We start from the raw sequence: 26,902 nt of genomic DNA, 5'->3' as shown, positions 1-26,902 counted from the left end.
GAGGCACAAATAGAGGGTGAAAGGGAGAAATGTGTCAAGAGGAAGGCAAGTCAAGTCGATCTCTGTCAGGACTGCCTTCCATCTGGAAATCAACATCCTCACTGTGGAAGAGCTTGCGGCTCCAGAATAGGACTCTACAGTCACCTATGGACCCACCGCCAAGACCCTACACTTGGAAAGCAATCATACTTGGCCATGAGTGATAGCCTAGGGTGATCTGCTACTTGGCATTATTTCATGGGATGGGAATTTATGGCTTTCTACACATCTTTATATATTCTGAAACTCATGTGGACACATGGGGGAGAAATTTGTTATATATGTTGTAAACTGTAATTATGCATCAATACTATATAAAGGCTATTTCATGAAACACTATAAATCAAGCATAAAATGCAAGATAGCTCTTAACTGTTAGTGTTAAACTTGTAGACCAGGGGTCCCCAAATTAAGGCCCGGGCGCCGGATGCAGCCCTCCAAGGTCATTTACCTGGCCCCCGCCCTCATTTATAATATAATATTTTTATATCAGTTTTAATAATATTATTTATATATATATATATGATATTGATAATATTATCATGTTATACAATGTAATACTAATAATTATACCATATAATAATATTAATTACATGTTATATATTACATATAATATTACAGTATAGTTGTATAGTTCAAAATAGTAATATATAATGCTAATATTGTGCTATGCTAATAATATAATATTTTGTATGTACATACAGCTGCTCTGAATCCCCTTCAGGGAGAGAAGGGTGGAATATAAATGTAGTAAATGAATAAATAAATAATTTTAGACTTAGGCTCGCCCAAAGTCTGAAATGACTTGAAGGCACACAACAACAACAATCCTAATTAACTTGACTATCTCATTGGCCAGAAGCAGGCCCACACTTCCTATTGAAATCCTGATAGGTTTATGTTGGTTAATATTGTTTTCATTTTTAAATATTTTATTGTTCTTTCATTGTTATTGTTTTTTTTCACTACAAATAAGACATGTGCAGTGTGCATAAGGATTTGTTCGTATTTTTTTTTCAAATGATAATTCGGCCACTCAACAGTCTGAAGGATTGTGGACCAGCCCCCTACTTAAAAAGTTTGAGGACCCCTGTTGTAGACTAATGTAACTTCCACATCACCAGCACAATTATTCAGAATTTAAATACTTCAAGCAACTAAACCTCAGGTGAGAATGATGGAGCAAATGCCAAAGTGGTATACTAAATAGTGAATTAAATTTTGACCTTGAAACCATTGAAAACTATCAGTCAGCCATTGAAAAGTACAGACTATTCCTCCAAACTTCAACAGTCCTCATCCGCACCTAGCTCACAAAGGGTTTTTTTGTGAAATGGCACGAGAGCTATTGTGAGTTCCTTGGGTCCAAAACAACAAGCAATTTCAGTTATTCAGGGGCCGGGCTGTGGCGCAGCTGGTTAGTAGCCAGCTGCAATAAATCACTACTGATCAAGAGGTCATGGGATCAAAGCCCAGGTTGGATTGAGCTCCTGACCATTAATAGTCTATCTTGCTGCCCACCTAAGCAGATCAAAAAACAGTTGCATCTGTTGAGTAGAAAATTCTAGGTACTGCTTTATGCGGGGAGGCTAATTTAACTAATTTACGACTCCATAAAAACTGCCAGCAGCATGCGGAAATGAATGAGGAAGTACTAACATCAAGGACTTGGTGTCACAAATGGATGATGAAGCAGCAGCTCCCCCTGTGGCCGGAATCAAGAAATAGCTTCATGAAGGCAGAAGCTAGAAAACGTTAAATTGCCTCTATGTCTGTCTATATGTTGTATGTCTATAATAATAATAATAATAATAATAATAATAATACTTTATTTATACCCCGCCACCATATCCCCAACGGGGACTCGGGGCGGCTTACATGGGGCCATGCCCAGACACCATACAATATAACAGAATAAAACAACATATCATAACACAATATAACAGTGCAAAAATAATCAAATACATTACAGCACAAGTCAGAAAAAACAAAATAAAACAACATATCAAAACACAATATAACAGTGCAAAAATAATCAAATACATTACAGCACAAATCAGAGAAAACAGTAAAAAAACAGGGCGGGTCACATGAACACTTAATTAAAAACTCGGGAGAGAGAGGCATACGAATAAAGAGAACAGGAATATAAAATGGTGGAGCAGTCTAAAGGAAAAAATCCAAGGGGAAGAACCAAAGAGGTATATAACATTTACTCCCCGAAGGCACATCGGAAAAGCCATGTTTTTAAATCTTTCTTAAAGGCTAACAAGGTGGGGGCTTGCGTGATCTCAATGGGTAGTGAATTCCACAGTCGGGGGGCCACAGCAGAAAAGGCCCTCTCCCTCGCTCCCACAAGACGGGCCTGGGATAAAGGCAGTGGCGAAAGAGGGGCCTCCCCAGATGAACGTAGGGATCGGACAGGTTTATGATAGGAGATACAGTCACTAAGGTAGGTGGGTCCCAAACCGTTTAGGGCTTTATAAATGATGGTCTGCACCTTGAATTGGGACCGGAAAGTGAACGGCAGCCAGTGGAGCTCTTTGAACAGGGGAGTAGATCGTTCCCTGTAGCTCGCCCCAGTTATTAATCTGGCCGCCGAACGCTGAACCAATTGTAGTTTCCGGGCCGTCTTCAAGGGAAGCCCCACGTAGAGCGCATTACAGTAGTCCAGTCTAGAGGTAACTAAGGCATGTACCACCGTGATCAAGTCAGACTTCACGAGGTATGGTCGCAGTTAGCGCACAAGTTTGAGTTGTGCGAAAGCCCTCCCGGCCATCGCCGACACCTGAGCCTCAAGCGTCAACGCTGAGTCCAGGAGGACCCCCAAACTGCGGACCTGTGATTTCAGGGGGAGTGCAACCCCGTCCAGCACAGGTTGCCACCCAATACCCCGATCCGACGAGCGACTGACCAGGAGGGCCTCTGTCTTGTCAGGATTGATCCTCAGCTTGTTCCTCCTCATCCAGTCCGCCACAGCGGCCAGGCACTGGTTCAGAATCCGAGGGGCTTCCTTGGAGTTGGATGGAAATGAGTAGTGGATTTGCGTGTCATCTGCGTAGAGATGGCAACACCCTCCAAAACTCCGGATGACCTCTCCCAACGGTTTCATGTTGAATAGCATGGGGGATAAAATAGACCCTTGCGGGACCCCACAGGTCAATGGCCAGGGGTCCGAGCAGGTATCCCCCAGCTTCACCAACTGGGAATGACCCTCCAGGAAGGACTGGAGCCACTGCAGAACAGTGCCACCAAGCCCCATCCCGGAGAGCCTCCCCAGAAGGATACCATGGTCGATGGTATCGAAAGCCGCTGAGATGTCCAAGAGAACCAGCAGGGTCACACTCCCCCTGTCCAGCTCCCTGCGGAGGTCATCCACCAAGACGACCAAAGCCGTCTCGGTACTGTACCCAGGCCTGAAGCCAGACTGCGAGCGGTCCAGAAAATCAGTGTCATCGAGGAACTCCTGGAGCTGCGTGGCAACCACCCGCTCCAGAACCTTGCCCAAAAACGGGAGGTTGGAGATTGGTCTGTAGTTGTTACAAACAGATGGATCAAGCGAGGGCTTTTTTGGTAGTGGTTTTACTACCGCCTGCTTAAAGCAGGTTGGAACTGACCCCTGAACCAAAGAAGCATTTATTATGGTCACAAACCAATCCAACAACCCATCTTTGGCCAGCTTAACCAGCCAGGAGGGGCAAGGATCCAGAGCGCAGGTGGTCGCCCTCACAGACCCAAGAATCCTCTCGACGTCATCAGGAAGAACAAGCTGGAAAGAATCCCATAAGATCGAACAGACAGGTACCTCGGTTACCTCTGCTGGGACTACAATTAAACTGGAGTCTAGCTCAAGGCGTATCTGAGCAACTTTGCCTGCAAAATGGTGCGCGAAATCGCTGCACCTAGTTGCCAAGTCATCAGGAAGCCCCTGGGCCTCAGGAGGCCGCAGGAGCTCCCCAACAACTCGGAACAACTCCGAAGGCCTATTGGCCGCAGACGCTATGCGGGCAGTCGTGAAAGCTTTCCTGGCTGCTCGCAAAGCCACGGAGTAAGCCTTAATAGCGGCTTTAGCCCGTGCTTGGTCAGACACATCCCGAGATTTCCTCCAGATGCACTCTAGTCCCCTCCTCGTGCGCTTCATCACGGCCAGCTCCTCAGTGAACCAAGGAGTCGACGTGGCTCTACGCAACGAGAGGGGACGTTCAGGAGCGATCGTGTCCAGTGCCCTTGCCAACTCCCTATTATAGCGATCAGCCAGGACATCGACAGGATCGCCAGTCTCCAGAACAGGAAGATCCCCAAGAGACCTCAGGAGTCCATCCGGATCCATCAACCTCCTGGGGCGGACCATCTTAGTGGGTCCACCACCCCTGCGGAGGTTAGAAGACACGGCGAAACTTAGGCAGATCAGATGATGGTCAGACCATGACAATGGAAGAATATTTTGCTCTTCCACTCTGACTATCCCACCGTCCACAATAAAAACAAGGTCCAACGTGTGACCCGCCTGATGTGTGGGCCCAGATATCACTTGAGACAGCCCCATGGTCGTCATGGCAACCATGAAATCCTGAGCTGCACCTGTCAATGTGGTCTCGGCATGAATGTTAAAGTCCCCCAAAACTATAAGTTGTTGGGAGACAAGGGCCACATTAGAGACCACTTCTGCTAGCTCGGACAGAGAGACTGCTGGGTGGACGGTACGCCAGCAGAATCCCCAGACTGTCTCGGGCTCCCACCTTCAGGAAGACACACTCGAACCTCGACGATTGCGGAACGGCGCATCTGATCAGGGCGATGGACTGCCGAAAGATCACCGCAACTCCTCCTCCCCGCCCCCCAGCCCTGGCCTGCTGATGCACCCCGAAACCCGTTGGACACAGCTGGGTGAGATTCACCCCACCCAGTTCGTCCAACCACGTCTCGGTGATGCATGCCAGATCCGCCCCCTCATCCAGGATCAAGTCCTGGATAACAGCTGTCTTTTCATTGACGGATCTGGCGTTCAGAAGCAGAACCTTCAGGCCGGGGGGTCTGTTCTGAAGACTACCACACCTATTCCTCTCCAGGGTCGCAAAAACTCTGTTGCGCTTCTCCCTGGGTCGCAAGTGACCGCTCTTCCTCCTATGGCATTTAATGTTTGCCATATATATGTGCATTGTAATCCACCCTGAGTCCCCTTCAGGGTGAGAAGGTAGGAATATAAATACTATAAATAAACAAAATAAATAAATTTAACTTGATAGTTCTAAGTGTTACAAATAGAAATTCCTATCAAGAATCATATCGCATTTTTTTATCCTGGGAGAAATTAATCGAAAGGTTTTAAATATTTCTTGCCCAATCCAAAAAAACTGAAATTTCTGAATTAGTAACAACTGCTTTTTTATTCTCAAAATGCAGGCCAATGCTTTTTATTGTCACAGATGTGAGTAAATGATTTCTGTCAATTAGCTTTCAGTATATATTGACTTCTTGCACAATTAAGCAGCCATAAATTCAATGTTAATGATTACCATCTTACTGTAATATTATATTTTATTATTTTATTAACTGTGATTAGTGATGACAGCAGGATCAACTCTAAACTGAACCAGCCCACTGACAATGTGGGCAGCACCATCATCCTCTTTCTCCTGTGCTCAGAAGTATAGGGAAAAGAGGACATTGTTCCCATTGCCACAGTTCGCCAACCGGAGACCTCCTGGCCATCACCAGGTGTTTTTGCTGACATCAGGAAGAAAGTGACAGGGATGGCAGGTCAGGTAAGGGTGACCATCCAAGTAGGGATGAACTAGTTTTATCCTGCCTGGATGACCCAGGCTCTGCTCCTGCTGCAGACTGGGTACGGAATAGGGCTGTGCACCATTCCGTTTTTCAAAATGATTCGGCATTTTTGGACCTTGTATTACCCATAACGGCATGGGTGGCATGGCCATTTTTTTTTCAGATGCCACAAAATACACAGCAGCCAAAACCGATTTTCATTTTCTTTCGGCACATAGCAGAGTCACGTGTGGCACGGGTTTCTCCGTGACCCTGCTGCCTGAGCGAATCAGAAGAAGAAAGCTGCTCACGTGTCTTTTAGCCAAACTGATCTAAATACTGGGGCGAGGTTGTATCTCTCACTGCTGTCATTGCTTTGGATCACTTTTTGCTTCAATTTTCATTTGGCAATTTAATTAAAATTTTCTTAGTTTAATATCTTGCCGTCCTTTTTAAAAATATTTTGCTAGGGAAGTGAGGGTGGGCACGATTTGGGGGGGGGGGGGCTGTGAAAGGTTATTTTGAGGATGTTTGTTTAAATATTGGTGTTGTTTAGTGAAGGGAGGGGATAGCCTGGCTCCCTTGAGCCCCTATAAGTTGTTTGTTCACCTCTTTGACTCTTGTATTTTTCTTGTGGCTTCTGTGTGTGTACACTCCTTCTCTCCATTGCCCTTTTTTTGGGCTACTGTCACCCTGCCTTTGTATATCAGTGAAGCTGATGACCTGCTTTGAACCGCAAAGACTTAAAATGGACAGGTTGCTTACCTGTAACCGTGTTTCTTTGAGTGTACTCTGTGAATTCACACTAATGGAGAACGCTGCGCCTGCGCAGGCTCCAACGGATACTCTTCCAAGCTAAAGTTTGAAATTTGGCGGTAACCCCGCCCCTCTCCCCAGAGGGTATAAAGGGCGCCCTCCGTGCCCGCTCTCCAGTTCCTACGCCGCAAAGGCAGTGAGAAAGGGAGAGGTTTGCATGTGGGGAAGGAAGGGCGGGATTGTGTGAATTCACAGAGTACACTCGAAGAAACACGGTTACAGGTAAGCAACCTGTCCTTTTTCTTCGTGTACTCTGTGAATGCACACTAATGGAGACTAGCAAGCTGAGGTGTAGGTAGGTGGGATAGCAAACCCGATAACCAGTCTAGTGTCCAAACAACACATTTATTGAGCACAAGGTGCAAAAACAAGCAAGTGCAACAGTCAAGAAGACGATGCAACAGCATATAGTGCAAAAAAAACCGATCCTTGCTATTAGGACCCAGAACACAATCACAACATTGTATGTGAGCGATAGTCTGTAAGAAAATACAGAGGTAAGTATAGACCCATTTCCTGAAAACAGATGTAGAGGTATTCATGAAATACATTTCAGTGCAGTGGGTAAGTATAGTACACAAGCACTACGTTAATGAACCCCTGAACACATGGAGTATATAAAGGGTGGATGACAGCGGTCAGCTTGTAAGAAGGATCAACCAAAAAAACTGGTTTTGAGTAAGGCAACAACATTAGGCAAGGCAGGAGGAAAGGATAGACCTGGCAAAGGCCGAGTCCTTGAGGTTCTTTGAGTCCATCCTGTAGTGTGAAACAAAGGTGGATGGAGTGGATCAGATAGCCGCTCGACAGATGGAGTCGAGAGGGACGCCCCTCAGGAAGGCCGTAGAGGTGGAAAGGCCCCTCGTTGATTTAGGGCGGATCGAAGAGGGGGGTTGGCGTTTAGCCAGCTGGTAAGCGAATTCGATAGTCTGAGCAATCCAGTGTGAGAGTCTTTGAGAAGAAAGCGGTTCGCCCAGCTTATGGGTAGCGTAAGCCACAAACAATCTAGGTGACTTACGTATGTCCTTAGTCCTGTCCTTGTAGAAAAGGAGGGCTCTCCTGACATCCAGGAGATGAAGTTTTCGTTCCAAAGAAGAAGAAGGATTAGGGAAGAAAGCAGGAAGTATTATGTCCTGGTTCAGGTGAAAGGCAGAGACCACCTTAGGTAGGAAGGTGATGTCCGGGCGAAGAACAGCCCTGTCGTGGTGGAAACGGAGGTAGGGTTCGTCCACCCGAAGAGCAGCCAGTTCCGAAGGCCTGCGCGCAGAGGTGATAGCGATTAGGAAGGCAGTCTTCCAAGAGAGAAGGTGAAGGTCTGCCGAGGCCATAGGTTCAAAGGGAGCTGAAGCTAGTTGAGAAAGGACGAGTTCGAGGCTCCATCCGGGAGTTGGAGGTTGAACTGGAGGGTGCAGGTTGTTGTAACCTCGAAGAAAGGTCTCAATGAGATTGTTAGAAAAAAGAGAAGGTTGTCCCTGACGCTGGACATGCCAGGAGAGAGCAGCGAGATAGGATTTTATCGAGGCCAGAGAGAGTTGACGATCCGCAAGAGAAAGTAGGAAGTCCAGGATCAGCGGGATCGAAGTAGAGGCGGGATCGACGTGTCGGTCCCGAAGGAAAGTTTGGAATTTTGCAAGCTTGTAAGCATAGGCTCTTGACGTGGCCGGCTTATGGGCGGCACGAAGGATCGCCTGCAGGTCTGGGTGGAGAGAATTTAAGGAAGTATTCTCCAGGCAGTCAGGTGTAGGGACGGGACGTCGGGGTGGAGGACCTGTCCCTTCTGTGAAGATAGTAGATGAGGGAGAGTTGGGAGAGTGCAGGGAGGATCCGCACACATCCAGAGTAGAGTTGGGTACCACGGCTGGCGTGGCCATGCAGGGGCGATCAGGATGGCCGATGTCAGCGTTAGATAGAGTCTCTCTATTACCCTCGAGATGAGAGGGAAGGGAGGAAAAAGATAGACGGGCTCGAGGGTCCAGTCGAGGAGAAACGCATCTCCGAGACAGCCCGGAGTCGAGTTTGGAGGTAGTCTCGCTCCGAAGCGAGGAAGTTGAGCATTCGAGGGGGAGGCAAAAAGGTCCAGAGCTGGCCAGCCCCAATCGTCGAAGACGGATTTCAGGATTTTGGGATCGAGACGCCACTCGTGGGCGGAGGTTGTCATTCTGCTTAAAGAGTCTGCTAGGGTGTTTTGAGCCCCCGGAAGGTGAACCGCTGACAAGGTTATGTGTCTCGCTATGCACCACAGCCAAATGTCCATCGAGAGAGTCATCAGTTTTCTCGAGCCCGTACCCCCTTGTTTGTTGATGTAGTACATAGCTACTACGTTGTCTGTTTGTATCAGAACAGTCTTGTGGGGAAGAAAGCGAGCAAACGCCCGGAGGGCTTTGAAGATTGATAACAGTTCTAGGAAGTTTATGTGGTGAGACTTTTCTTGGATGGACCAAAGGTCCCTGACGGTGAGGTTTGACATGTGGGCTCCCCACGCAAAATTGGACGCGTCGGTCGTGATGGTGACTGACGGGAGGGAGGGATGGAAGGGAAGTCCCACACAAACGTTCGCTGGGTCCTGCCACCAACGAAGGGAGAGGCGAACGTGGTTCGGTACCGTGAGAAACATTGAGCTCGGATGCCGATGGGGTTTGAAAGAGTCTATAAACCATCTTTGGAGAGGTCTGAGACGTAGTCTGGCGAAAGGAGTAACCATGACCGTGGAGGCCATGTGACCCAGAAGAACTTGGACAGAGTGGGCTTGGATCCTGCGGTTGCGGAGGAGGAGAGAAAGGTGTTGTTGAAGGGCTAGGAACCTGTCCTTCGGTAGGGAGGCGGTTTCCGTGATGGAGTTGAAGAGAGCTCCGATGAAGCGGATCTCTGTGGTTGGGAGGAGTTGAGACTTTGAGACATTCAACTGAAGGCCCAGCCGTTGCAGGAGAGAAAGAGCTTGAGAGACGTGATTTTGAAGGGATGATGGGTCGGACGCGACAATCATCCAATCGTCCAGATAAGGAAAGACCATAATGCCCTGTTTTCTGAGGTGCGCTGCCACCACGGCGACCACCTTCGTAAAGACCCTTGGGGCCGTGACGAGGCCGAAAGGGAGAACTGTGAACTGGTAAGACTGTCCCAGGAGCTTGAAGGAAAGGAAGCGTCTGTGGGATCGACGCACCGAGACGTGGAAATACGCGTCGCGTAAGTCTATAGAGGCAAAGTAGTCTCCGTGTCGGAGCATCGGGAGAATGGAGGCCACCGAAACCATTCGAAATTTTGAAGGCAGAATGAAGAGGTTTAGAGCCCGCAGGTCGAGGATAGGTCGAAGACCTCCGCCCCGTTTTGGGAACCGTAAAGTATCTCGAGAAGAAACCTCGAGCGTCCTGCTCGGAAGGAGAAGGCTGGATTGCGCCCTTCGCCAGAAGGGAGTCGACCTCGGAGCATATTTCCGGTGAAGGGTCGGTGTGGAGAATGTGACCCGTGGGGGGCAAAGTTTCGAATTCCAAGGCATAGCCGTCTCTGACAATGCGAAGAACCCAGGCATCTGAGGTTATAGACTCCCATTCGCGGTAGAAAGGAGCTAGGCGATCGAGGAAAGAGCAGAGAGGAAGGATCTGGTCGGGGCCTAGGAGCGGCATGGCAGTGGCAGTAGTAGTGAAGGTAGAAAAGTCCCCGAGAAATTGGGTGTCAGGCCCGTTACTGGGGTTGTGGCATAGCTGCAGCACCCTTGCCCCGACCTTTCGGGACCTGGTGCTGGCGGCGAGGTTGTTGCTGATGACTGTGGTGACTCGAGCTGGACGAGCGTCGAAACGGCTGGTGACGAAAAGGCTGAGGGTAGCGACAGTACCGTTGCGGGAACCATCGGGTCCGCTGAGTCTGAGGCTGATCGATCCCGCACTTTGTTGCGAGAATCTTGAAGTCATGATTGGACTTCAGTTTGTCATCAGTACCAAAATTGAAAAGGCCCTGGGTGTCGAAAGGAAGGTCTTCGATCACCTGTCGAGAGGAAGAAGAGAGTCCTGAGGACCGAAGCCATGCATGCCGTCTGATCGCGACTGCGTGGGCAATCATTTTTCCGGCGGTATCACCGGTATGCTTAGCCATTTGAATTTGGTGGTGTGCGAGAGAGTCCGCCTCCTGTTGGAGGGTCGAAAGTACTGACCGGTCTTCGTCGGAAAGTTTGGCGAAGAAAGGTTGGGCTTTCTCCCAGAGGATCTGTTGATAAGCGCCCATGCAGGCCCCGTAGTTCGCCATACGGCAAAGGAGGAGAGCGCCGGAGTACAGCTTGCGGCCTACCGCATCGAATCGTTTACCCTCCCTGTCAGCAGGGGAGTTGGAGTGTCGACCCGACGATTGGGAGGCCTTTACCACCATGGAGTTTGGGTCAGGGTGATGCTTGAGCCATTCCAAGGCTTCGTCATCGGTTCGGTACCAGGCCTCTATTTTCTTAGAGGTTGGAGGTATCGAAGATGGAGTCTTCCAAGATGCCTGGATTACGTCCAGGAGGTATGGGAGAAAAGGCAGCAAAGTGGCTGGCGGGGCTTGGGCTTGAACCCTCTTGAAAACGGGGTCGGTAACAGCCTTTGAGGTTTGTTTAATTTCCATCCCCAGAGCATCTGCCATTCTGACCATCTGGTCGGAGAAAGCCCGAATATTATCCGTCGGGGAAGGTGGGTCGACCTCGTAGGCGTCGTGAGGCGGGGAGAGGTCGAGACCGAGAGAGACAACGGAGGCAGAGAGTATCGACTCGGGGCGTTCGATATCGGGGTCATCCTCCTCGGGCCCTTGAGGGGACCGGGGAGGAGAAACAAGCACAGAGTCCTGATGAGGTATCACCTCAGCAGCAGCGGGAGCTGGCTGTGGAGGAACGCCCTTGGACGCGGAGGCCTGGGCGGCACGGGCTAAACGCGTCATCTGTCTACCCCTCTCAGGTGTTTGAGCCGGGGGAAAGAGTTCTTGTCGAGCCGGAAGACGAGAAGGTGCCGGCTGGGGAGCCTTAATAACTGTCCTGACCGACCGGTCGGGGGAGGCTTGAGCGTCCACATCCGAGGACTGACCATGAGGAGAGGAGGAGGAGCGGAGGCATTGTGCTGGTTGGATAGGAGAGGATCTCCTAGAGGAAGGCCCAGAGGAGGGGACGTCCTTCTTCGAAGACGCTGAGGAGGACGACCTCTGGATCATTCGTTTCTTTGCTGGGGGTTGCTTCGACACGACCCTCAGCGATTTTCCTGGCGTCGGGGGAATCAGGCACACAGCTGCCGAGTCAGATTGAACCCGTCTGGATTCCTCCTGAGCCCTCTTGAAGGCAATCTTCATGGCGGAAGAAGATGGCGGCGAAGCCAGGCGGGATCGAGTGGAAATGGCCGAAGCCACCGAACTCGAAGTTGATGAAGGGCCCATTTTGCCTGACCGGGTGGATACCGTAGCGGTGGTCACCATGCAGGGCGGTTTGGTCGGTCGCGGTCTCGAAGTTTTCGAGGTTTTAGATGATACCGACGGAGCAGGCCTGGACGCCATCGAGGCCGAGGTGGAAGTAGAAGCCTCAGGAGCAAGAGTTTTTTCGTAAAGAGCTGCGCGGAGTCTCGCAGCTCTATTTCTTCGGGCCTGAGCTGTAAAGGCCAGGCAAAAACGGCAGGTACCGACGACGTGGCTTTCGCCGAGACAGAAAAGGCACTTAGCGTGCCCGTCGGAATCTGGAATCTTAGCGGCACACTGAGTGCACCGCTTAAAACGCGTGGTTGACATAAGAACGGAGAGTCCGAAGTGAGCTTTGCGGCGAAAAAAAGGAACTGGAGAGCGGGCGCGGAGGGCGCCCTTTATACCCTCTGGGGAGAGGGGCGGGGTTACCGCCAAATTTCAAACTTTAGCTTGGAAGAGTATCCGTTGGAGCCTGCGCAGGTGCAGCGTTCTCCATTAGTGTGCATTCACAGAGTACACGAAGAAAAAATAATATGCTCCACGACATTGTTTTTTTCCAAACGTGGCTAGATTTCTCACAATACATTTTTAAAAAATTTCCAGTGGATCATACAAGAGTGTTTTTCTAATAAGGGGACATCCTGCTTGTGGATAGTGGGCTGCTGGCCTCTTCCGGTATGTTGTGAGAACAAGAAATGCAAAAGCTTTGGAAGAAGTTGTTTTTTTAATTAGTAAGGAAAGTGTAATAGTGGACTGTGTGATGTGGAAGTCTGCATCTTTGACGTTTGGCAGGAAGGAATGGTGCCCTGATGCTGCTTCTGGAGAAGTTACAGGGCAGGGCCAGCAGGGATACCTTTTTGGGAATTTTTTAAATGAGAGTTTATTTCTAGAAACATCAAGAATTTCCAAAAATCAGTGGATGACCCAAATGTTCTTGAACATGGTGGGCTTGCAGTGGTAAGTGTGTCCTCTAATTGAGGCCATTTTCATCCCAATAGCCCTAACAATGACAGAAAGGGAAGCCTGGGAAGTTCCCCCATTGCTGCCAATGATCCGAATCTTCCCGAAGCAAAAATGGATCTTCAAGCTGCCAGATTGAAAAATGGCACTGTGCCCTTCCGAAGTCGGGCAGCTCCTGAAAAAAAACGTTATGGACCAAACTGAAAGCTGGACGCTGAAAACAGAACTGGCTTTTCCTGAAATGCACACCCCTAGTGCAGAGCATCTGAACAGCTCCACAGAACCCAAGAATGGTCCAGAGCATCTCTGGTCCAGACTGCCCTTGGATTTTGGTGTGTGTGTAGTTTGGTTCTCATTCAACTGTACAGATGAGTGTAACTTTGACTGAGGGCCACCAAATTCCCAAAGTGATGAGCTGTACATTCTTTGAAATTTCCATAAAATATTAGCACTACCTTAAATATCACATGTGATTTGATACAAAATTATATTTGAACTGATTTCAACACTGAGATAAAAGTTAATAGGAATACCTGTTTTTTTCATCATCAATGAAGAACAAATTCTTCATAAAGGACAATGGTTTTGAGGAACTGAAACTAACTCTACAAGTGAGTCCAATATTTTCTCCTTCTTCTGTTATTTTTATCTCATTGCCATTTGGAAATTCCACTGTTATGGGATTAATTTCTTCTTTTTCTTTTTCATCATTATCATCAACATCATCATTATCGCTTGTAGGACACACCTCAGGAATTTCAACTTGCAAAACAGATGGCCTATAAAACCAAATAAAATACATCTTCCCAAAGGACCAAAGTAATCATATAAAAAAATTCCAGCAAATTACTTTGCGAAAAATATTTTTGAGGTTTTTGCCATTTGAAAAACCACAACTATCTATATAGCTAACACTTGTATTTTGAATTCATAAACAATCAAGAGGGTACGGTTTTCCCATTATACTTAACATTATGCATAAGGTCCAGACTTTTACACTATTCACTTGTAGATATAATGTGATAAATATACTCAGCTTTATGAAACTTTAACTTCTATCACTGAAACTCACATATAGGCTCCTGAAGTCAAGCAGGATCCTAAGCAAGTCAAATGATTTATTATTGTTGAGTTTTCAACTAAAAATGGTAGTATAAACACATATAATCCAGTTCAAAGCAGATGTGGATCATCTAGTTTGATAATCTGGATTATATGGCAGTGTAGAAGGGGCCTTACACTCTTGAAGATTCAGATTCACAGTTGTACTGCTGGAAACCAAGATTTCTACTGTAACCAGGGGTTTTTCACACTTAAAAAGCTAATCCTGCAAGTGCGCCTGTTCCTAAAGATGCCTGATCTGGCCATATGACACATGTTTTAGTCGAATCCTGTTTGGATTACTGTAATGAACAAAAATGTTCAGAAACTTCAATTGATAAAAAGAACTGCAACCAGTGTGTTACCTTGAGCAGTTTAAAGGGGCTATACTACAACTAGTTAGAACATGAGATAGTGCTTTCTCAGGTCCCTTCTACACAGCTGTATAAAATCCAGATTATCTGCCTTGATATTCTGGATTATATGGCAGTGTAAGAGGTTTTCATGATTGGTGCTCAACCTTGGAATTTAGGAAGGAGGCTTGAATGGGCACTCCTTCTTGCAGGAAAAGTCTTGTTTTATTCAGATAGGCTGTTAAAATGGAAAGATGTTTAATAGGCCTGTACAATTGTGCCCCCACATTTGCGGTTTTCACTTTTGAAGATTTTATTATCCACAACTTTCATTAAAATTTGCTCTTGGACCCCCGGAAAGTGAAAAAACTGCAAACAAAGACACTGTTGTTGTTGTTTTTTTACTCATGAGAACACCTCAAGTATAATTCTATGGTCAGCTTTCAGAGACATGCTTGGAAAACCTAGAAATTCTATTTTATTGATCATTATTTGTATATTTTAACTATCGCTGGCATCTCATTATCCAATCCATGACCTATCTGGTCTTTATGTTCCAGTGCCTACTTTGCAAATATGACCTTTTACCTAACTATCAATATATATTAGAGGTTATACTTTACAGAAATTACTCCAGGATCAAATCAAGTATTATCAGAGGACTGAAAACACCTGATTTGTTAAGTTCCTATCACCAATAAATTAGACAATAGTAATCCTACTAATTTATTTCTTTTTGTAATTTGTATCTCCCTCAGAGAAATAGGGTAGGTTACAAATAAAGTTGTTGTTGTTGTTGTTGTTGTTATTCTCTTACCTGTAGCACAAAAATATCATTATACAAAATGATAAAGAAAAATAGTGATTTCAACTGTGAAGAAATCTAGTGACGAAAATGTATACCGCAGGTTAAAGTGGTAATTTACCTTAAATAATTTTGGGGAATTAAAGAAACATTTGCTCCAGTTTTCACATTGAGAGGAACAGGAGTCAGAATTAACAGTTGAGGTTCAAAGCTCATCTTGGGTGACTTTAGAGCACCAGATAAAATAACTGTTCGGTAAATAGATGTCTCATTATTCAAAAACACTGGAATTTCTGCTGTGTATTCCCCAGGACAACCTGAAAAAATATTAAGAGATATCCATATCACTAAAAAGACAGGTATATTTTTAAAGCACAGATTAGGCTAATTCTTTAAAATGAAACATACACCTATATTTTTGGCAACAAAGCTAAGACAGCTGATTATAAGAACTGGATAATATTTTAGGCCAGATTAAAAAGGTTTTCTACAAAATAATTTAAAAACAACAACAAATCATGTCAACCTACAATATGGGAAATCCACAAGTCAAGTAACATGCAGCATTTAAAATTATATCCCACGTTTCTTTATGAAGCACATCAATAAAGACAATACATAGTAACTCCTGTTTGAATCCATAGACAAGATAATTATATAGGGAAGAAATTATTATTTATTCCTAGTTATGTTTCTCTATACATGAATGAGCTATAATGATTTATAGGGCATGGAAAGTGGGTTTACATGGGATCCACACATTCAGTCAACAAGGCACTAAAATAGTGACGTTTGACCTCAAGAACAATGGGGGGAAACCGGGCGGTCGATGCTTCCCCCTGTGAGATAGGTACTCAAGTGAGTGGGGTGCACCCTCTCCCACAACAAGCACTGCCGAAATAGCCATGATGCATGAGTTTAAATCCCTATTTGGCCATGAAGCCCACTCCCAGAAGAAGGGAGTAGCAAACCACTTCTGAACAGATGTTGCCAAGAAATCCTATGACAGTTTTCCCTTAAGTCAGAAGAAAACTCAAGGGCAAACAACAACAACAACAACAACAACAACAGATAGTGATAGAACTGCATGAGAAGCTGCTTAAAAACTGTGAGACATTATTTTTGTAATTATTGAATGGCTGATTTGACAGTTAACTTACTTAGATTGATCTTGACAGAACTTATTTAATGTAGAGGGCTCACACCTTCTCAAATTCTTCCCAGTGTCATGTTATCTTCCTTTCTATTCCTAGCCTCTTTCATTATTGACCTTTCCAACATAAACTAATAGAAAATCTTAAAAGTAAGCTCAGAAAGTGTTATGACCCTATTTCACTTTGTAGGATAGCTATCAAACATATGCCAGATACAGAGCAAGCATGATTTCAAGACAGTCTAGCTTTGATGAAGTTTGCAAAGAAAGTGAGGTGAGCTCACAGGAACCTGTACAAAGTTGAAAGTAACTCAATCCTTGACACAAACTCATCTGAACAGATTCATAAACCCTTTCATTGCAACATCCTGTTTTAAAAGCAGTTAAGCATATTTGACCACCTTTTAATTGAGGCTGCAATGTTTAATGTCTTCAATATTTTCTTAGTATCTGTCAGACATAGTTCCTGTGTGGCTCATGGTATGGCATCTGGAGGCATTTATGGGAATCAGGGACTAGCAATCAACGTGCTTTTCCAGGGAAATCATGCACCCTTCAAACATTATAAATTATCTTCATGGGATTCACATAAAAACTTCAATACATACAAAAATAAAATCACAAATAGAATAAAAACAGTATTTGTTAAGGTATACAGAAAACGAGGTGAGTTTTGCAAGGATCAACATCAAGGTTGGTGCAGATATATGTGTTAAGAAAAAAACTCATTTTGGTGGTCATCATATGCAGGTACTCATTAAGGCTAGTATGTTTGGGCCACACCCAGTGGGGCATAACTCGGTGTGTTTTGGGATACATGGTGCTTTTTGATGCAATGTCACAAGTTTATGTTTTTGATTCTGCTGAACAAAATAAAATTTATGTTTCCTCTTTCATCTGTGTGAAGCTACTGTGTCTTTAACGGACTATATTCTACATAAACTGAAACAGTATTGAGGTACCCAGGAAAATTGAAAGAATAAAATGGATTTCACACAACTCTTATATGAGAACAGTATAAGTACCAAGTAAGCCTCTTTCATTAGCTAGTTATACAAATGGAGCAACAGCTGAAAATAGTGTCCTTCTGGACATCACTTGCCTCACCTTCATGGACTGGGAGCTGAGAAGAGGATTGGCGAACAGACGATGAAAACACGGGTTAGGAAAAACCAGTGTCCTTTTGGAAAACTGAGAGCTAGACTATTTGTGATAATTAAATATGCTTGAATTGGGCTGTGAAATAAAATGAATATCTGTGAAGTCCTCCTAATATTGGCAAAGTATATTCTCAGCAACTATTGACCCCAGTTATAAACTTCTTCTTTCTAAGCTATTTTCCCAATGAAGGAGGTTAGCATTGTGACTGTTGATTTCACTGTGCTTTGTTTTGGGCATCCTCAGGTCTCATGTTGGCAGCATGCATGGCTTCATTGATCGTGTCCATCCATATTTTCTTTGGCCATCCATGTGGTCGTCGTCCTGCAATCTCCAAATGTAGTGCTGTTTATGCTCGTGATGTTGGTTCTCTTCTCATAACATAACACATAACTACCGTCGTCTTGCTTCCTGCATTTTCTTGCTGATCGCAAATGTCATCATTTGGCACATGGTCAAGAAATGTCAAGCCAAGTGTCCATCTCAGCATTTTCATTTCCATTGTGTTAAGGACTTGTTTGGGCACTTCCAGACATACATTTAACCCACTTCAGAGCGGATAAGTAACCCCATTCCAAAGCACGTTAAACTCTGCACACCACAGGGGAAAATTGGTTTTTCTATAGGTTGTCCCCATGGCAGTGCGGTAACTTCCACGCTGCCATGGGGCCACCCAACCCCCCCCCCCCCAATAAAACTCTTTAAAAATAAAACTTACCAGGAGCCATTAAACCTCTTTTCAGCCTGATGGAACATAGCAATGACATGTGAGGAGGTGGCTCAAATTGATCCTCGCCCCCCCTCCCCCATCTTCGCATACATCATTTGTATGTTCCATCAGGCTGAAGAGAGTCTAATGGCTCCCAGTAAACTTTCTTTTTATTTTCAAAGGTTTTTGGGAGTTTTGGGAAAGGGATGAGCACCATCTAGCATCTTTGGACTCCAGGAGTCCTGGGACTACCCGTGGGCCTGTCCCCACAGAGCCCTATACTTCATCAGGCCCGGGCCTTTCAGGAAGGCCTGGTTCTAATGGAGTATCAAAGTAATTTGGGACAAAGCAGCTTCAGCTTAGAAATGGAAATGAACACCAATCCCAAGAGTCAGACATGACTAGACTTAATGTCAGGGAAAAACCTTTACCCTTACCTACTGCATGTTTTGTTGCTGATATTAATAGTCGTCATTTGTCCCTATTTCTAGGTGTGATTTTCTCCATGTTAAAGATGCCTGCTTATTTTTCTTGATTACCTTTTTTACATTTACACTCCACCACCAAATTTGTTTGTCAATGTACTGACCTCCTGGCTTTGTCTTTCTCACACAGTTGTTACAGCAGCTAGGTAGATTTGGTTTACAACATCTTTCCACATTTTATCTGCTGATTGGTCAGAGTTTGCTTTGAAGTTTTTCAGGGCAGCAGCTAAGCTCCCTGAGTGTTCTTTTAGTTTCCACCAATTGAATTTTGCTTGCCCAGTTTTAAGTTTTTTTCTGTTACTTTAAATGGCTCATTTGAATGTCCAGGATGAGTAGCCTATGCTGCGGAGCTATGTTTCCACGCGGGACAACTTTTGAGTCTTCAGATCCAGTCTTCTCATTATCAATAGTCAACTTGGGTCATGTGGCTGCCACTGGTGTATGAAGCTATCTGTGACACCCTCTTTATTACTCCAGTTATAAATAGCTTGCAAATTTATTCTTAATCCAGACCCTATTGGGATCAGAGCCTGGGATATAGGGGCGGTGTGGGAAGGGCCTGAACCTGGGTTTACTGCAGGGGTCACACAGCAATATCCTATGACAACTTTGTTAATGTGGGATTTGTGTATTGGTAGTGTTTAAATGAAATCTGTGTCTTTCCTGTATTGCATACTGATTGCATCATCCAGCGTGTACTATAGTCTGTAAAGAGTTAATTACTAAGAAGCTGTGATGACCTTGATGTGTGGCTGGAGCTGGGGAGTATCCAGATACAAGTGTGTGTGCATTGCTGATTGCGTCAGTTGAGTGCTGTCTGCTGAGAGTGAGAGTCCTGTGTTCGTCCATTGTCTGCAAGTCTGTTTGTCTTGATTATTACTGCTTACAGTAAAACTTGTATATAGTTTTACCAAAGTCTCTGGGTGTCTCTTCGTTCTGCGTTTCACTGACTCCATCCAACTACTGCTGCGCTGCAATTTCTCTGACATTTGGTTATGGGCCCTGATCCCAGTATCCTAGACTGGCCCTGATTCCGGACTGGACTGGAGTTTGGAGTGGAGAGAAAGTTGGAGCTGCGAGTGTGACCAGAGACGAGACCCGCTGTTCTGGTGAGCCTGCTTTGGTGTGTCTTCGATGGAAGATTGATTCCAGAAGAAGCAGAGCTGCAAGCAGGGCGTGCTGGAGCCTGACTGATTGATGGCCAGAAGTGAGAAGTGTGGAGCCATAAATCTTGAAACTTGACGGGGACTTGCCAGAAGCTACTGAAAGTGTGGAACCATCAGTAGCTGGGCTGAAACTCGAGAGCGAGGGTCTCCGGAAGGTGAGAAGATGGCTGCTTCAAACTCACTGACAACAATTGAGAAGTTAAATGACCATAACTACAAAGAATGGTCTGTGTATATGCAGCATTTGCTGGTGAGAGAAGGGCTGCAGAATACAATCTTAGGCACGGAAGCAGACAGAAAGAAAAATGAGAGAGGGCTGGTGAATTTGATCTTAAATATAATGCCAGATCAATTAGTGCATGTACAACATCTACAAACTGCCATAGAAGTGTGGGAAGCTTTCAAGAGTGTTCATCAGAGAGAAAGCACACTAGGCAAGATGATCTGGACAAAGAGGCTGTACAGAGCAAAGCTGAATGTGAGACAACATATGAAAAAGATGAAGGAGTTGTTTCTCGAATGCCAAGCCAGAGATGTTCAAATAAACAAAGAGCATCAAGCATACATTTTGATGTCTAGCCTCACTAGTGACTGGGACCATCTGCTGTATTCATTGCAAGTCGTGCCATCACAAGATCTGAGTTTAGATCTGGTGTATGCGAGAGTACTTGAGGAAGAAGACCGGCGTTTCTTCGAGAAGGAGTCAGCTGGAGGCTGCAGGAGCGAGGGGGAGTCGTCCCAAATGGAGCCGAAGGAGAAGGAGCCCGTGTCTGCAGATGTGTGTGTGTCAGTTGCGAGAAAGTGTTTCGTTTGCAACAAGTCAGGGCATCTAGCCAGAGATTGCAGACGCAAGAATCAACAGGCCAGAGGACAAGGACGTCATAGAATCATAGAATCATAGAATAGTAGAGTTGGAAGAGACCTCATGGGCCATCTAGTCCAACCCCCCGCTAAGAAGCAGGAAATCGCATTCAAAGCACCCCCGGCAGATGGCCATCCAGCCTCTGCTTAAAAGCTTCCAAAGAAGGAGCCTCCACCACAGTCTGGGGGAGAGAGTTCCACTGCCAAACAGCCCTCACAGTGAGGAAGTTCTTCCTAATGTTCAGGTGGAATCTCCTTTCCTGTAGTTTGAAGCCATTGTTCCGTGTCCTAGTCTGCAGGGCAGCAGAAAATAAGCTTGCTCCCTCCTCCCTATGACTTCCCCTCACGTATTTGTACATGGCTATCATGTCTCCTCTCAGCCTTCTCTTCTGCAGGCTAAACATGCCCAGCTCTTTAAGCCTCTCTTCATAGGGCTTGTTCTCCAGAACCTTAATCATTTTAGTTGCCCTCCTCTGGACACTTTCCAGCTTGTCAACATCTCCCTTCATCTGCGGTGCCCAAAATTGGACACAGTATTCCAGGTGTGGTCTGACCAAGGCAGAATAGAGGGGGAGCATGACTTCCCTGGATCTAGACGCTATTCCCCTATTGATGCAGGTCAAAATCCCATTGGCTTTTTTAGCTGCCGTATCACATTGTAGGCTCATGTTTAACTTGTTGTCCACGAGGACTCCAAGGTCTTTTTCGCACACACTGCTGTCAAGCCAGGCGTCCCCCAGGGGTTCCAGGGGTTTCAATAGGAGCAGAGGTGCATCTAACAACTTCTCTGGGCCTACACTGATGATGGCTGCAAATGAAGATACGGACAATAGACAAACCAACAAGTGGGTGCTGGACTCAGGTGCAACTCACCATATTACGAACAATATTTCTTTTCTGAGAGATGTGCAGTCAACAGAAGGAGCAACTGTTACTTTAGCTGATGGGTCACTTAAATTGTTTTTCTCATGGCACTTGTTATATTTCTTGTTTGAGAGTATATTGGGAGAGAGTTTTGTATGTTCCTGAAATGAAATCCAATCTGCTGAGTGTTGCCACCTTAACAGATCACCAGTATAAAGTGAGTTTTAGAGGAATCTATTGTTATGTCCATGACAGAGAAGGAAAGCTAGTAGGAAAAGGAGTGAAACGGAACAAGATGTATGAGATGTTTGACAAAGTAAATAGCGTTGATCATGAAAACGTAGAAATCATGTGTGTTGGAGGTCACATACAACGTGATCGTTGTGTACATTTGTTCCATAGAGTCATGGGTCATGCAAACATGGATATTCTGAAGAAGATTTGAGCCCAGAGTATAAAATGGAGTCTTGCCATTATGAACTAGATTGTGCCATATGTAAACAGGTGAAAAATGTACCTGTGAAGTTTTACAAAAGGTCAAAGATAAAGGAAACCAATTTGTTTGAAAAGGCACGTGTTCAGATTGAAGGGCCTTTTGAGGAAAGTACTGGTGGATCAAATTACATGTTATTCGTAGAAAGAGTGAGCAGATTTGGTTATATATATTTCTTCAAAGAGTTATCTGAAGCAACTAAAAATTGTCTTATTTGGCTGAGTTTAATTGAGAATGTATATGGTAAGAAATTGGATACACTCATAATTGACAAAGGGGCAGAAGTTTGTAGTGATGAGTTTAAGAAGCTATTGAGGTCAAAAAACATTGATTGTTTAGAAATTGGGCAGTTTAAAGCTGAAGAAGGGATTGCAGAGAAAAGAGTGCAAGTCCTGAATGAAATGAAAACATGTATGTTTAAGGATAGCCATATTTCTAACAGTTATTGTCCTGAGGTGCTTCATATTTGCTACTACATAAAAAATAGGTTGTGGGATGAGTGTGTACAAGATATTCCATTTCGTAAAGTGTATAATTATGTACCTAATTATAAATTTCTAAGAAATTTTGATCAGAAAGCAAAAGAAGCAAAGACATCGGGAAATGGTTTTCATTGGAGACTACAAAGGGTCTTACAAGTTTTTAGATACACCCCAGACAGTTAAGATATCCAGAATGGCTTATTTCGAAAGGCCTAGTGATTGGAAGGAAATTCATTCTAATACAGAACAACTGCATGGTTTCCAGAAAGCTAGAGACGTTGTTTCAAGTGAAAAACAGCATTTAGTTACATCTGAGTCTGAAAACCTAAGAAAGTTACATCAGATAGTGAACTTGAGATGAGTACACAAAAGAAGGCTAATATTGGAACACCGAAAGGTAAAGTAACAACTAAGCAAATAAAACAAGAGGCAACAGAAAATGTACAGTCAAGACACGTGAGTGTAAGAAAAAAAGAAACAAAAAGATGTGCGCTAGTACCTTATAAGTCTGATCCAAAGAAGTTCCACATGTCACCTGTTGGAAAAGACTATGTTGGTAGTGGTGGATATAAAATAGTTGATTGTTATTGATCAAGTGTAACAGTAAAATCTTGAAAGATTGTGTCTGAAATAGAGATTTGTGTTTATGTATAATCGTTTAAAAGTCATGACATGTTCCCTGCGTTTATGGAGTGTAAGAGACAACTGTGTAAAGATTGTATGTGATTGCCTAGTTTAAAGAAAAGACATTCAGTATGAAAAACCATGAAATGTAATGAATATACAATAAGTTGATTTATATGTGCTTAGGTGATGTATATATTTAAGAAGACAAAATTACATTTAAAGAGGGGGAATTGTTAATGTGGGGTTTGTGTATTGGTAGTGTTTAAATGAAATTTGTGTCTTTCCTGTATTACATACTGATTGCATCATCCAGAGTGTACTATAATCTGTAAAGAGTTAATTACTAAGAAGCTGTGATGACCTTGATGTGTGGCTGGAGCTGAGGAGTATCCAGACACAAGTGTGTGTGCATTGCTGATTACGTCAGTTGAGTGCTGTCTGCTGAGAGTGAGAGTCCTGTGTTCGTCCATTGTCTGCAAGTCTGTTTGTCTTGATTATTACTGCTTACAGTAAAACTTGTATATAGTTTTACCAAAGTCTCTGGGTGTCTCTTCGTTCTGCGTTCCACTGACTCCATCCAACTACTGCTGTGCTGCAATTACTCTGACAAACTTCACTAGCTGCTGGTATTAGAAATACCCCAGACTTACTTGCCATCAAATTTAATGTGCACCTCAATTTTCAAAACCCCGAAACCAAAAGAGTATTTACTGCTGAATGTAATGTGCAGGGGCAAAAAGGTGCCCTTTGTAATTTGGCCAAAAAGAAGTCATGCATTACTGTGGCTGCCTGCTTAGAATTCCTTCATTATAAACAATTGTGTTAGAAGACCAAATCTCCTTGCAATGAAAAATAAAATCTTGGGTGCATCTATGCTATAGAATGAATACAATTTAATTGCCTTGGTTCAATGCTATGGAATCCTGGAGGCTGTGAAAAAATGCTGGACCCTCACCAAACTACAAATCCCAGGCTTACATAGCATTGAGCCATGACAAGTAAATTAGAGAGGATGTCCCACATATAGGAGCTTCAGGTGCAGCTTCTGAGTCATCTTCCCCTTTTGCTTTGGCTCAGCCATAACATTACTGTATGACGCAAATATAATGTGCACTCCAATTTTGGCAAGGTCGTTTAGCCAAAAAAGGTGAGCATTAGATTCAAGTAAACACAATATTTGAAAGGATGTTATATTGAATAGGGGTTGAGCTTGTTTTCTGCCACACTAGAGACTAGGACACATAATACAGTAAAAGAGATTGCACCTAAACATTAGGAAGAACTTCCTGACTGTAAGAGCTGTTCAGCAATGGAATATGCTACCTCAGATTGTGGTGGAATGTGATACTGTTTTAATTTACTGTTTTTAAAACTGATGTTTACAATTTCAATTGTTTGAAATGGTTAATAGTTTAACTTGATTTTAATGACAACATTTTGTAAGATTTAACTATTTGTTTTAATATGTTTTGGAGTCCCGGGTGGCACAGCAAGTTAAACCGCTGAGTTGCTGAATTTGCTGACAGAAAGGTCGGCGGTTTGAATCTGAGATGCAGTGTGAGCTCCCGCTTGTCAGCTTAGAAATGGAGATGAGCACCAATCCCCAGAGATGGACATGACTAGACTTAATGTCAAGGGGACATTACCTTTATCTTTAATGTTTGTTGCCTTAAGATCCAGTTTTGGAAGGAAAAGGAAATTATTATTATTATTATTATTATTATTATTATTATTATTATTATTATTTTATTGTATGACACAGCAAACAAGACAGATATGCTGGATTTCGCTGTGTGATGTATTTTCGGATGATGCGCGCAGATCCCAGTCGGGTGGGAAACTTTGACAGTGCCTATTGTTTCCAAATGCCGGCTGAGATCTTTTGGCACGGCACCCAATGTGCCGATCACCACCGGGACCACCTGCACTGGTTTCTGCCAGAGTCTTTGAAGTTCAATCTTGAGGTCCTGAGTTTTTCCTGTTGTTTTTCGTCAATGCGACTGTCACTTGGGATGGCAACATCAATGATCCAAACCTTTTTCTTTTCCATAACTGTGATGTCTGGTGTGTTGTGTTCCAGAACTTTGTCAGTCTGGATTCGGAAGTCCCACAGTATCTTTGCGTGCTCATTTTCCAATACTTTTGCAGGATTGGGATCCCACCAGTTCTTTACTGCTGGCAGGTGGTACTTAAGGCATAAGTTCCAATGAATCATTTGGGCCACATAGTTGTGCCTCTGTTTGTAGTCTATCTGTGCAATTTTCTTACAGCAGCTGAGGATATGATCAATGGTTTCCTTGGTTTCCTTGCACAGTCTGCATTTTGGGTCATCAGCTGATTTTTCGATCTTGGCCTTAATTGCATTTGTTCTAATGGCTTACTCCTGGGCTGCAAGGATCAGGCCTTCTGTCTCCTTCTTCAGTGTCCCATTCGTGAGCCATAGGCAGGTCTTCTCCTTGTCAGCTTTTCCTTCAATTTTGTCAAGGAACTTTCCATGCAATGTTTTGTTATGCCAGCTGTCAGCTCTAGTTTATCGTGTGGTTTTCTTGTACTGGTTTTTTTTTCTGCTGTGCTTTGAGGAGTTTCTGATTTTTGACTTCAATCAAAGCAGGTTCTTCACTTTTCTTTACATATTCTGCAAGGGCATGTTCTTCTTCTTTGACTGCTTGTTTTACTTGTAAGAGTCCTCTGCCACCTGAGCTTCTAGGCAGATATAGCTGGTCAACATCACTGCGAGGGTGCAGTGAATGATGAATGGTCATGTTTTTTCTTGTTTTTCTGTCCAAATTGTCCAGTTCTGCCTCTGTCCAGTTTATAATGCCAGCAGTATATCTTATGAAAGGTATGGCCCAGGTGTTTATGGCGTTGATGGTGTTGCCTCCATTGAGCTTGCTTTTGAGAATTTTTCTGACCCTTTGTGTGTATTCTTTGCTGACCACAGTCTTCACATGTTCATGCTTGATGTTGTCCAGCTGTAATATGCCCAGATATTTATAGGCCTCTGGCTGGTGACACTTTATTGTTTGGCCATTAGACATATTTATGCCCTCACTTTCAATGATTTTTCCCTTTTTCAATGCCACTGTCAAACATTTGTCCAAACCAAACTCCATGCTGATAGCAGTGCTAAAAATTCGGACAGTGTTAGTCAGAGACTGGATTTCAGTTTCCGTTTTCCCATACAGCTTCAGGTCATCCATGTACATCAGACGCACATGCACAATTTTGTGAGATTTCTTAGATGTTTGATAGCCGAGATTCGTTTTTTGTAAGATTGTTGACAGAGGGATCATGGCAATAATGAAAAGCAGAGGGGACAATGAATCTCTCTGGAAAATTCCTCTTCTGATGTTGACAAGTCCATAGCTTTCATTTCCAATAAACAGTTCAATTTTCCAGTGCTCCATCATGTTTTCAATAAAGGTGCCTAAGTTTTTACTGATCCCAATGACATCCAGGCACTTGATGATCCAGCTGTGTGGGAGTGAGTCAAAGGCCTTTTTGTAGTCAATCCACGTCATGTGAAGATTAGCTTTTTGTCTTTTTCAGTTCAGAATCATTTTGTCAATCAATAACTGGTATTTTGTGCCCCTGCTTTTCCGTTTGTTGCCTTTCTGTTCATCTGGCAAGATGTTTTTTTCTTCAAGATAGTCTTGAATTCTGT

At 44.3% G+C, this 26,902-nt stretch overlaps 1 protein-coding gene across 8 annotated transcripts in view; it reads right to left on the bottom strand.

The window, feature by feature from the left end:
* cfap47 (cilia and flagella associated protein 47) overlaps positions 1-26,902 on the bottom strand; it is a 411,656-nt gene that overhangs the window by 297,048 nt on the left and 87,706 nt on the right. For all 8 annotated transcript variants that reach the window (XM_003218926.3, XM_062977173.1, XM_062977171.1 and 5 more), the window contains exons 25-26: positions 15,362-15,557; positions 13,515-13,760 (exon numbers count right to left, since the gene is read on the bottom strand). In XM_003218926.3, the coding sequence (XP_003218974.3) occupies positions 13,515-13,760; positions 15,362-15,557 (442 nt within the window). The remainder of the gene's footprint in view (positions 1-13,514; positions 13,761-15,361; positions 15,558-26,902) is intronic.

The sequence above is a fragment of the Anolis carolinensis genome, chromosome 3 (genome assembly GCF_035594765.1).
Source record: "Anolis carolinensis isolate JA03-04 chromosome 3, rAnoCar3.1.pri, whole genome shotgun sequence".
Taxonomy (NCBI): domain Eukaryota; kingdom Metazoa; phylum Chordata; class Lepidosauria; order Squamata; family Dactyloidae; genus Anolis; species Anolis carolinensis.
This window is presented reverse-complemented; position numbering and strand designations above follow the sequence as displayed.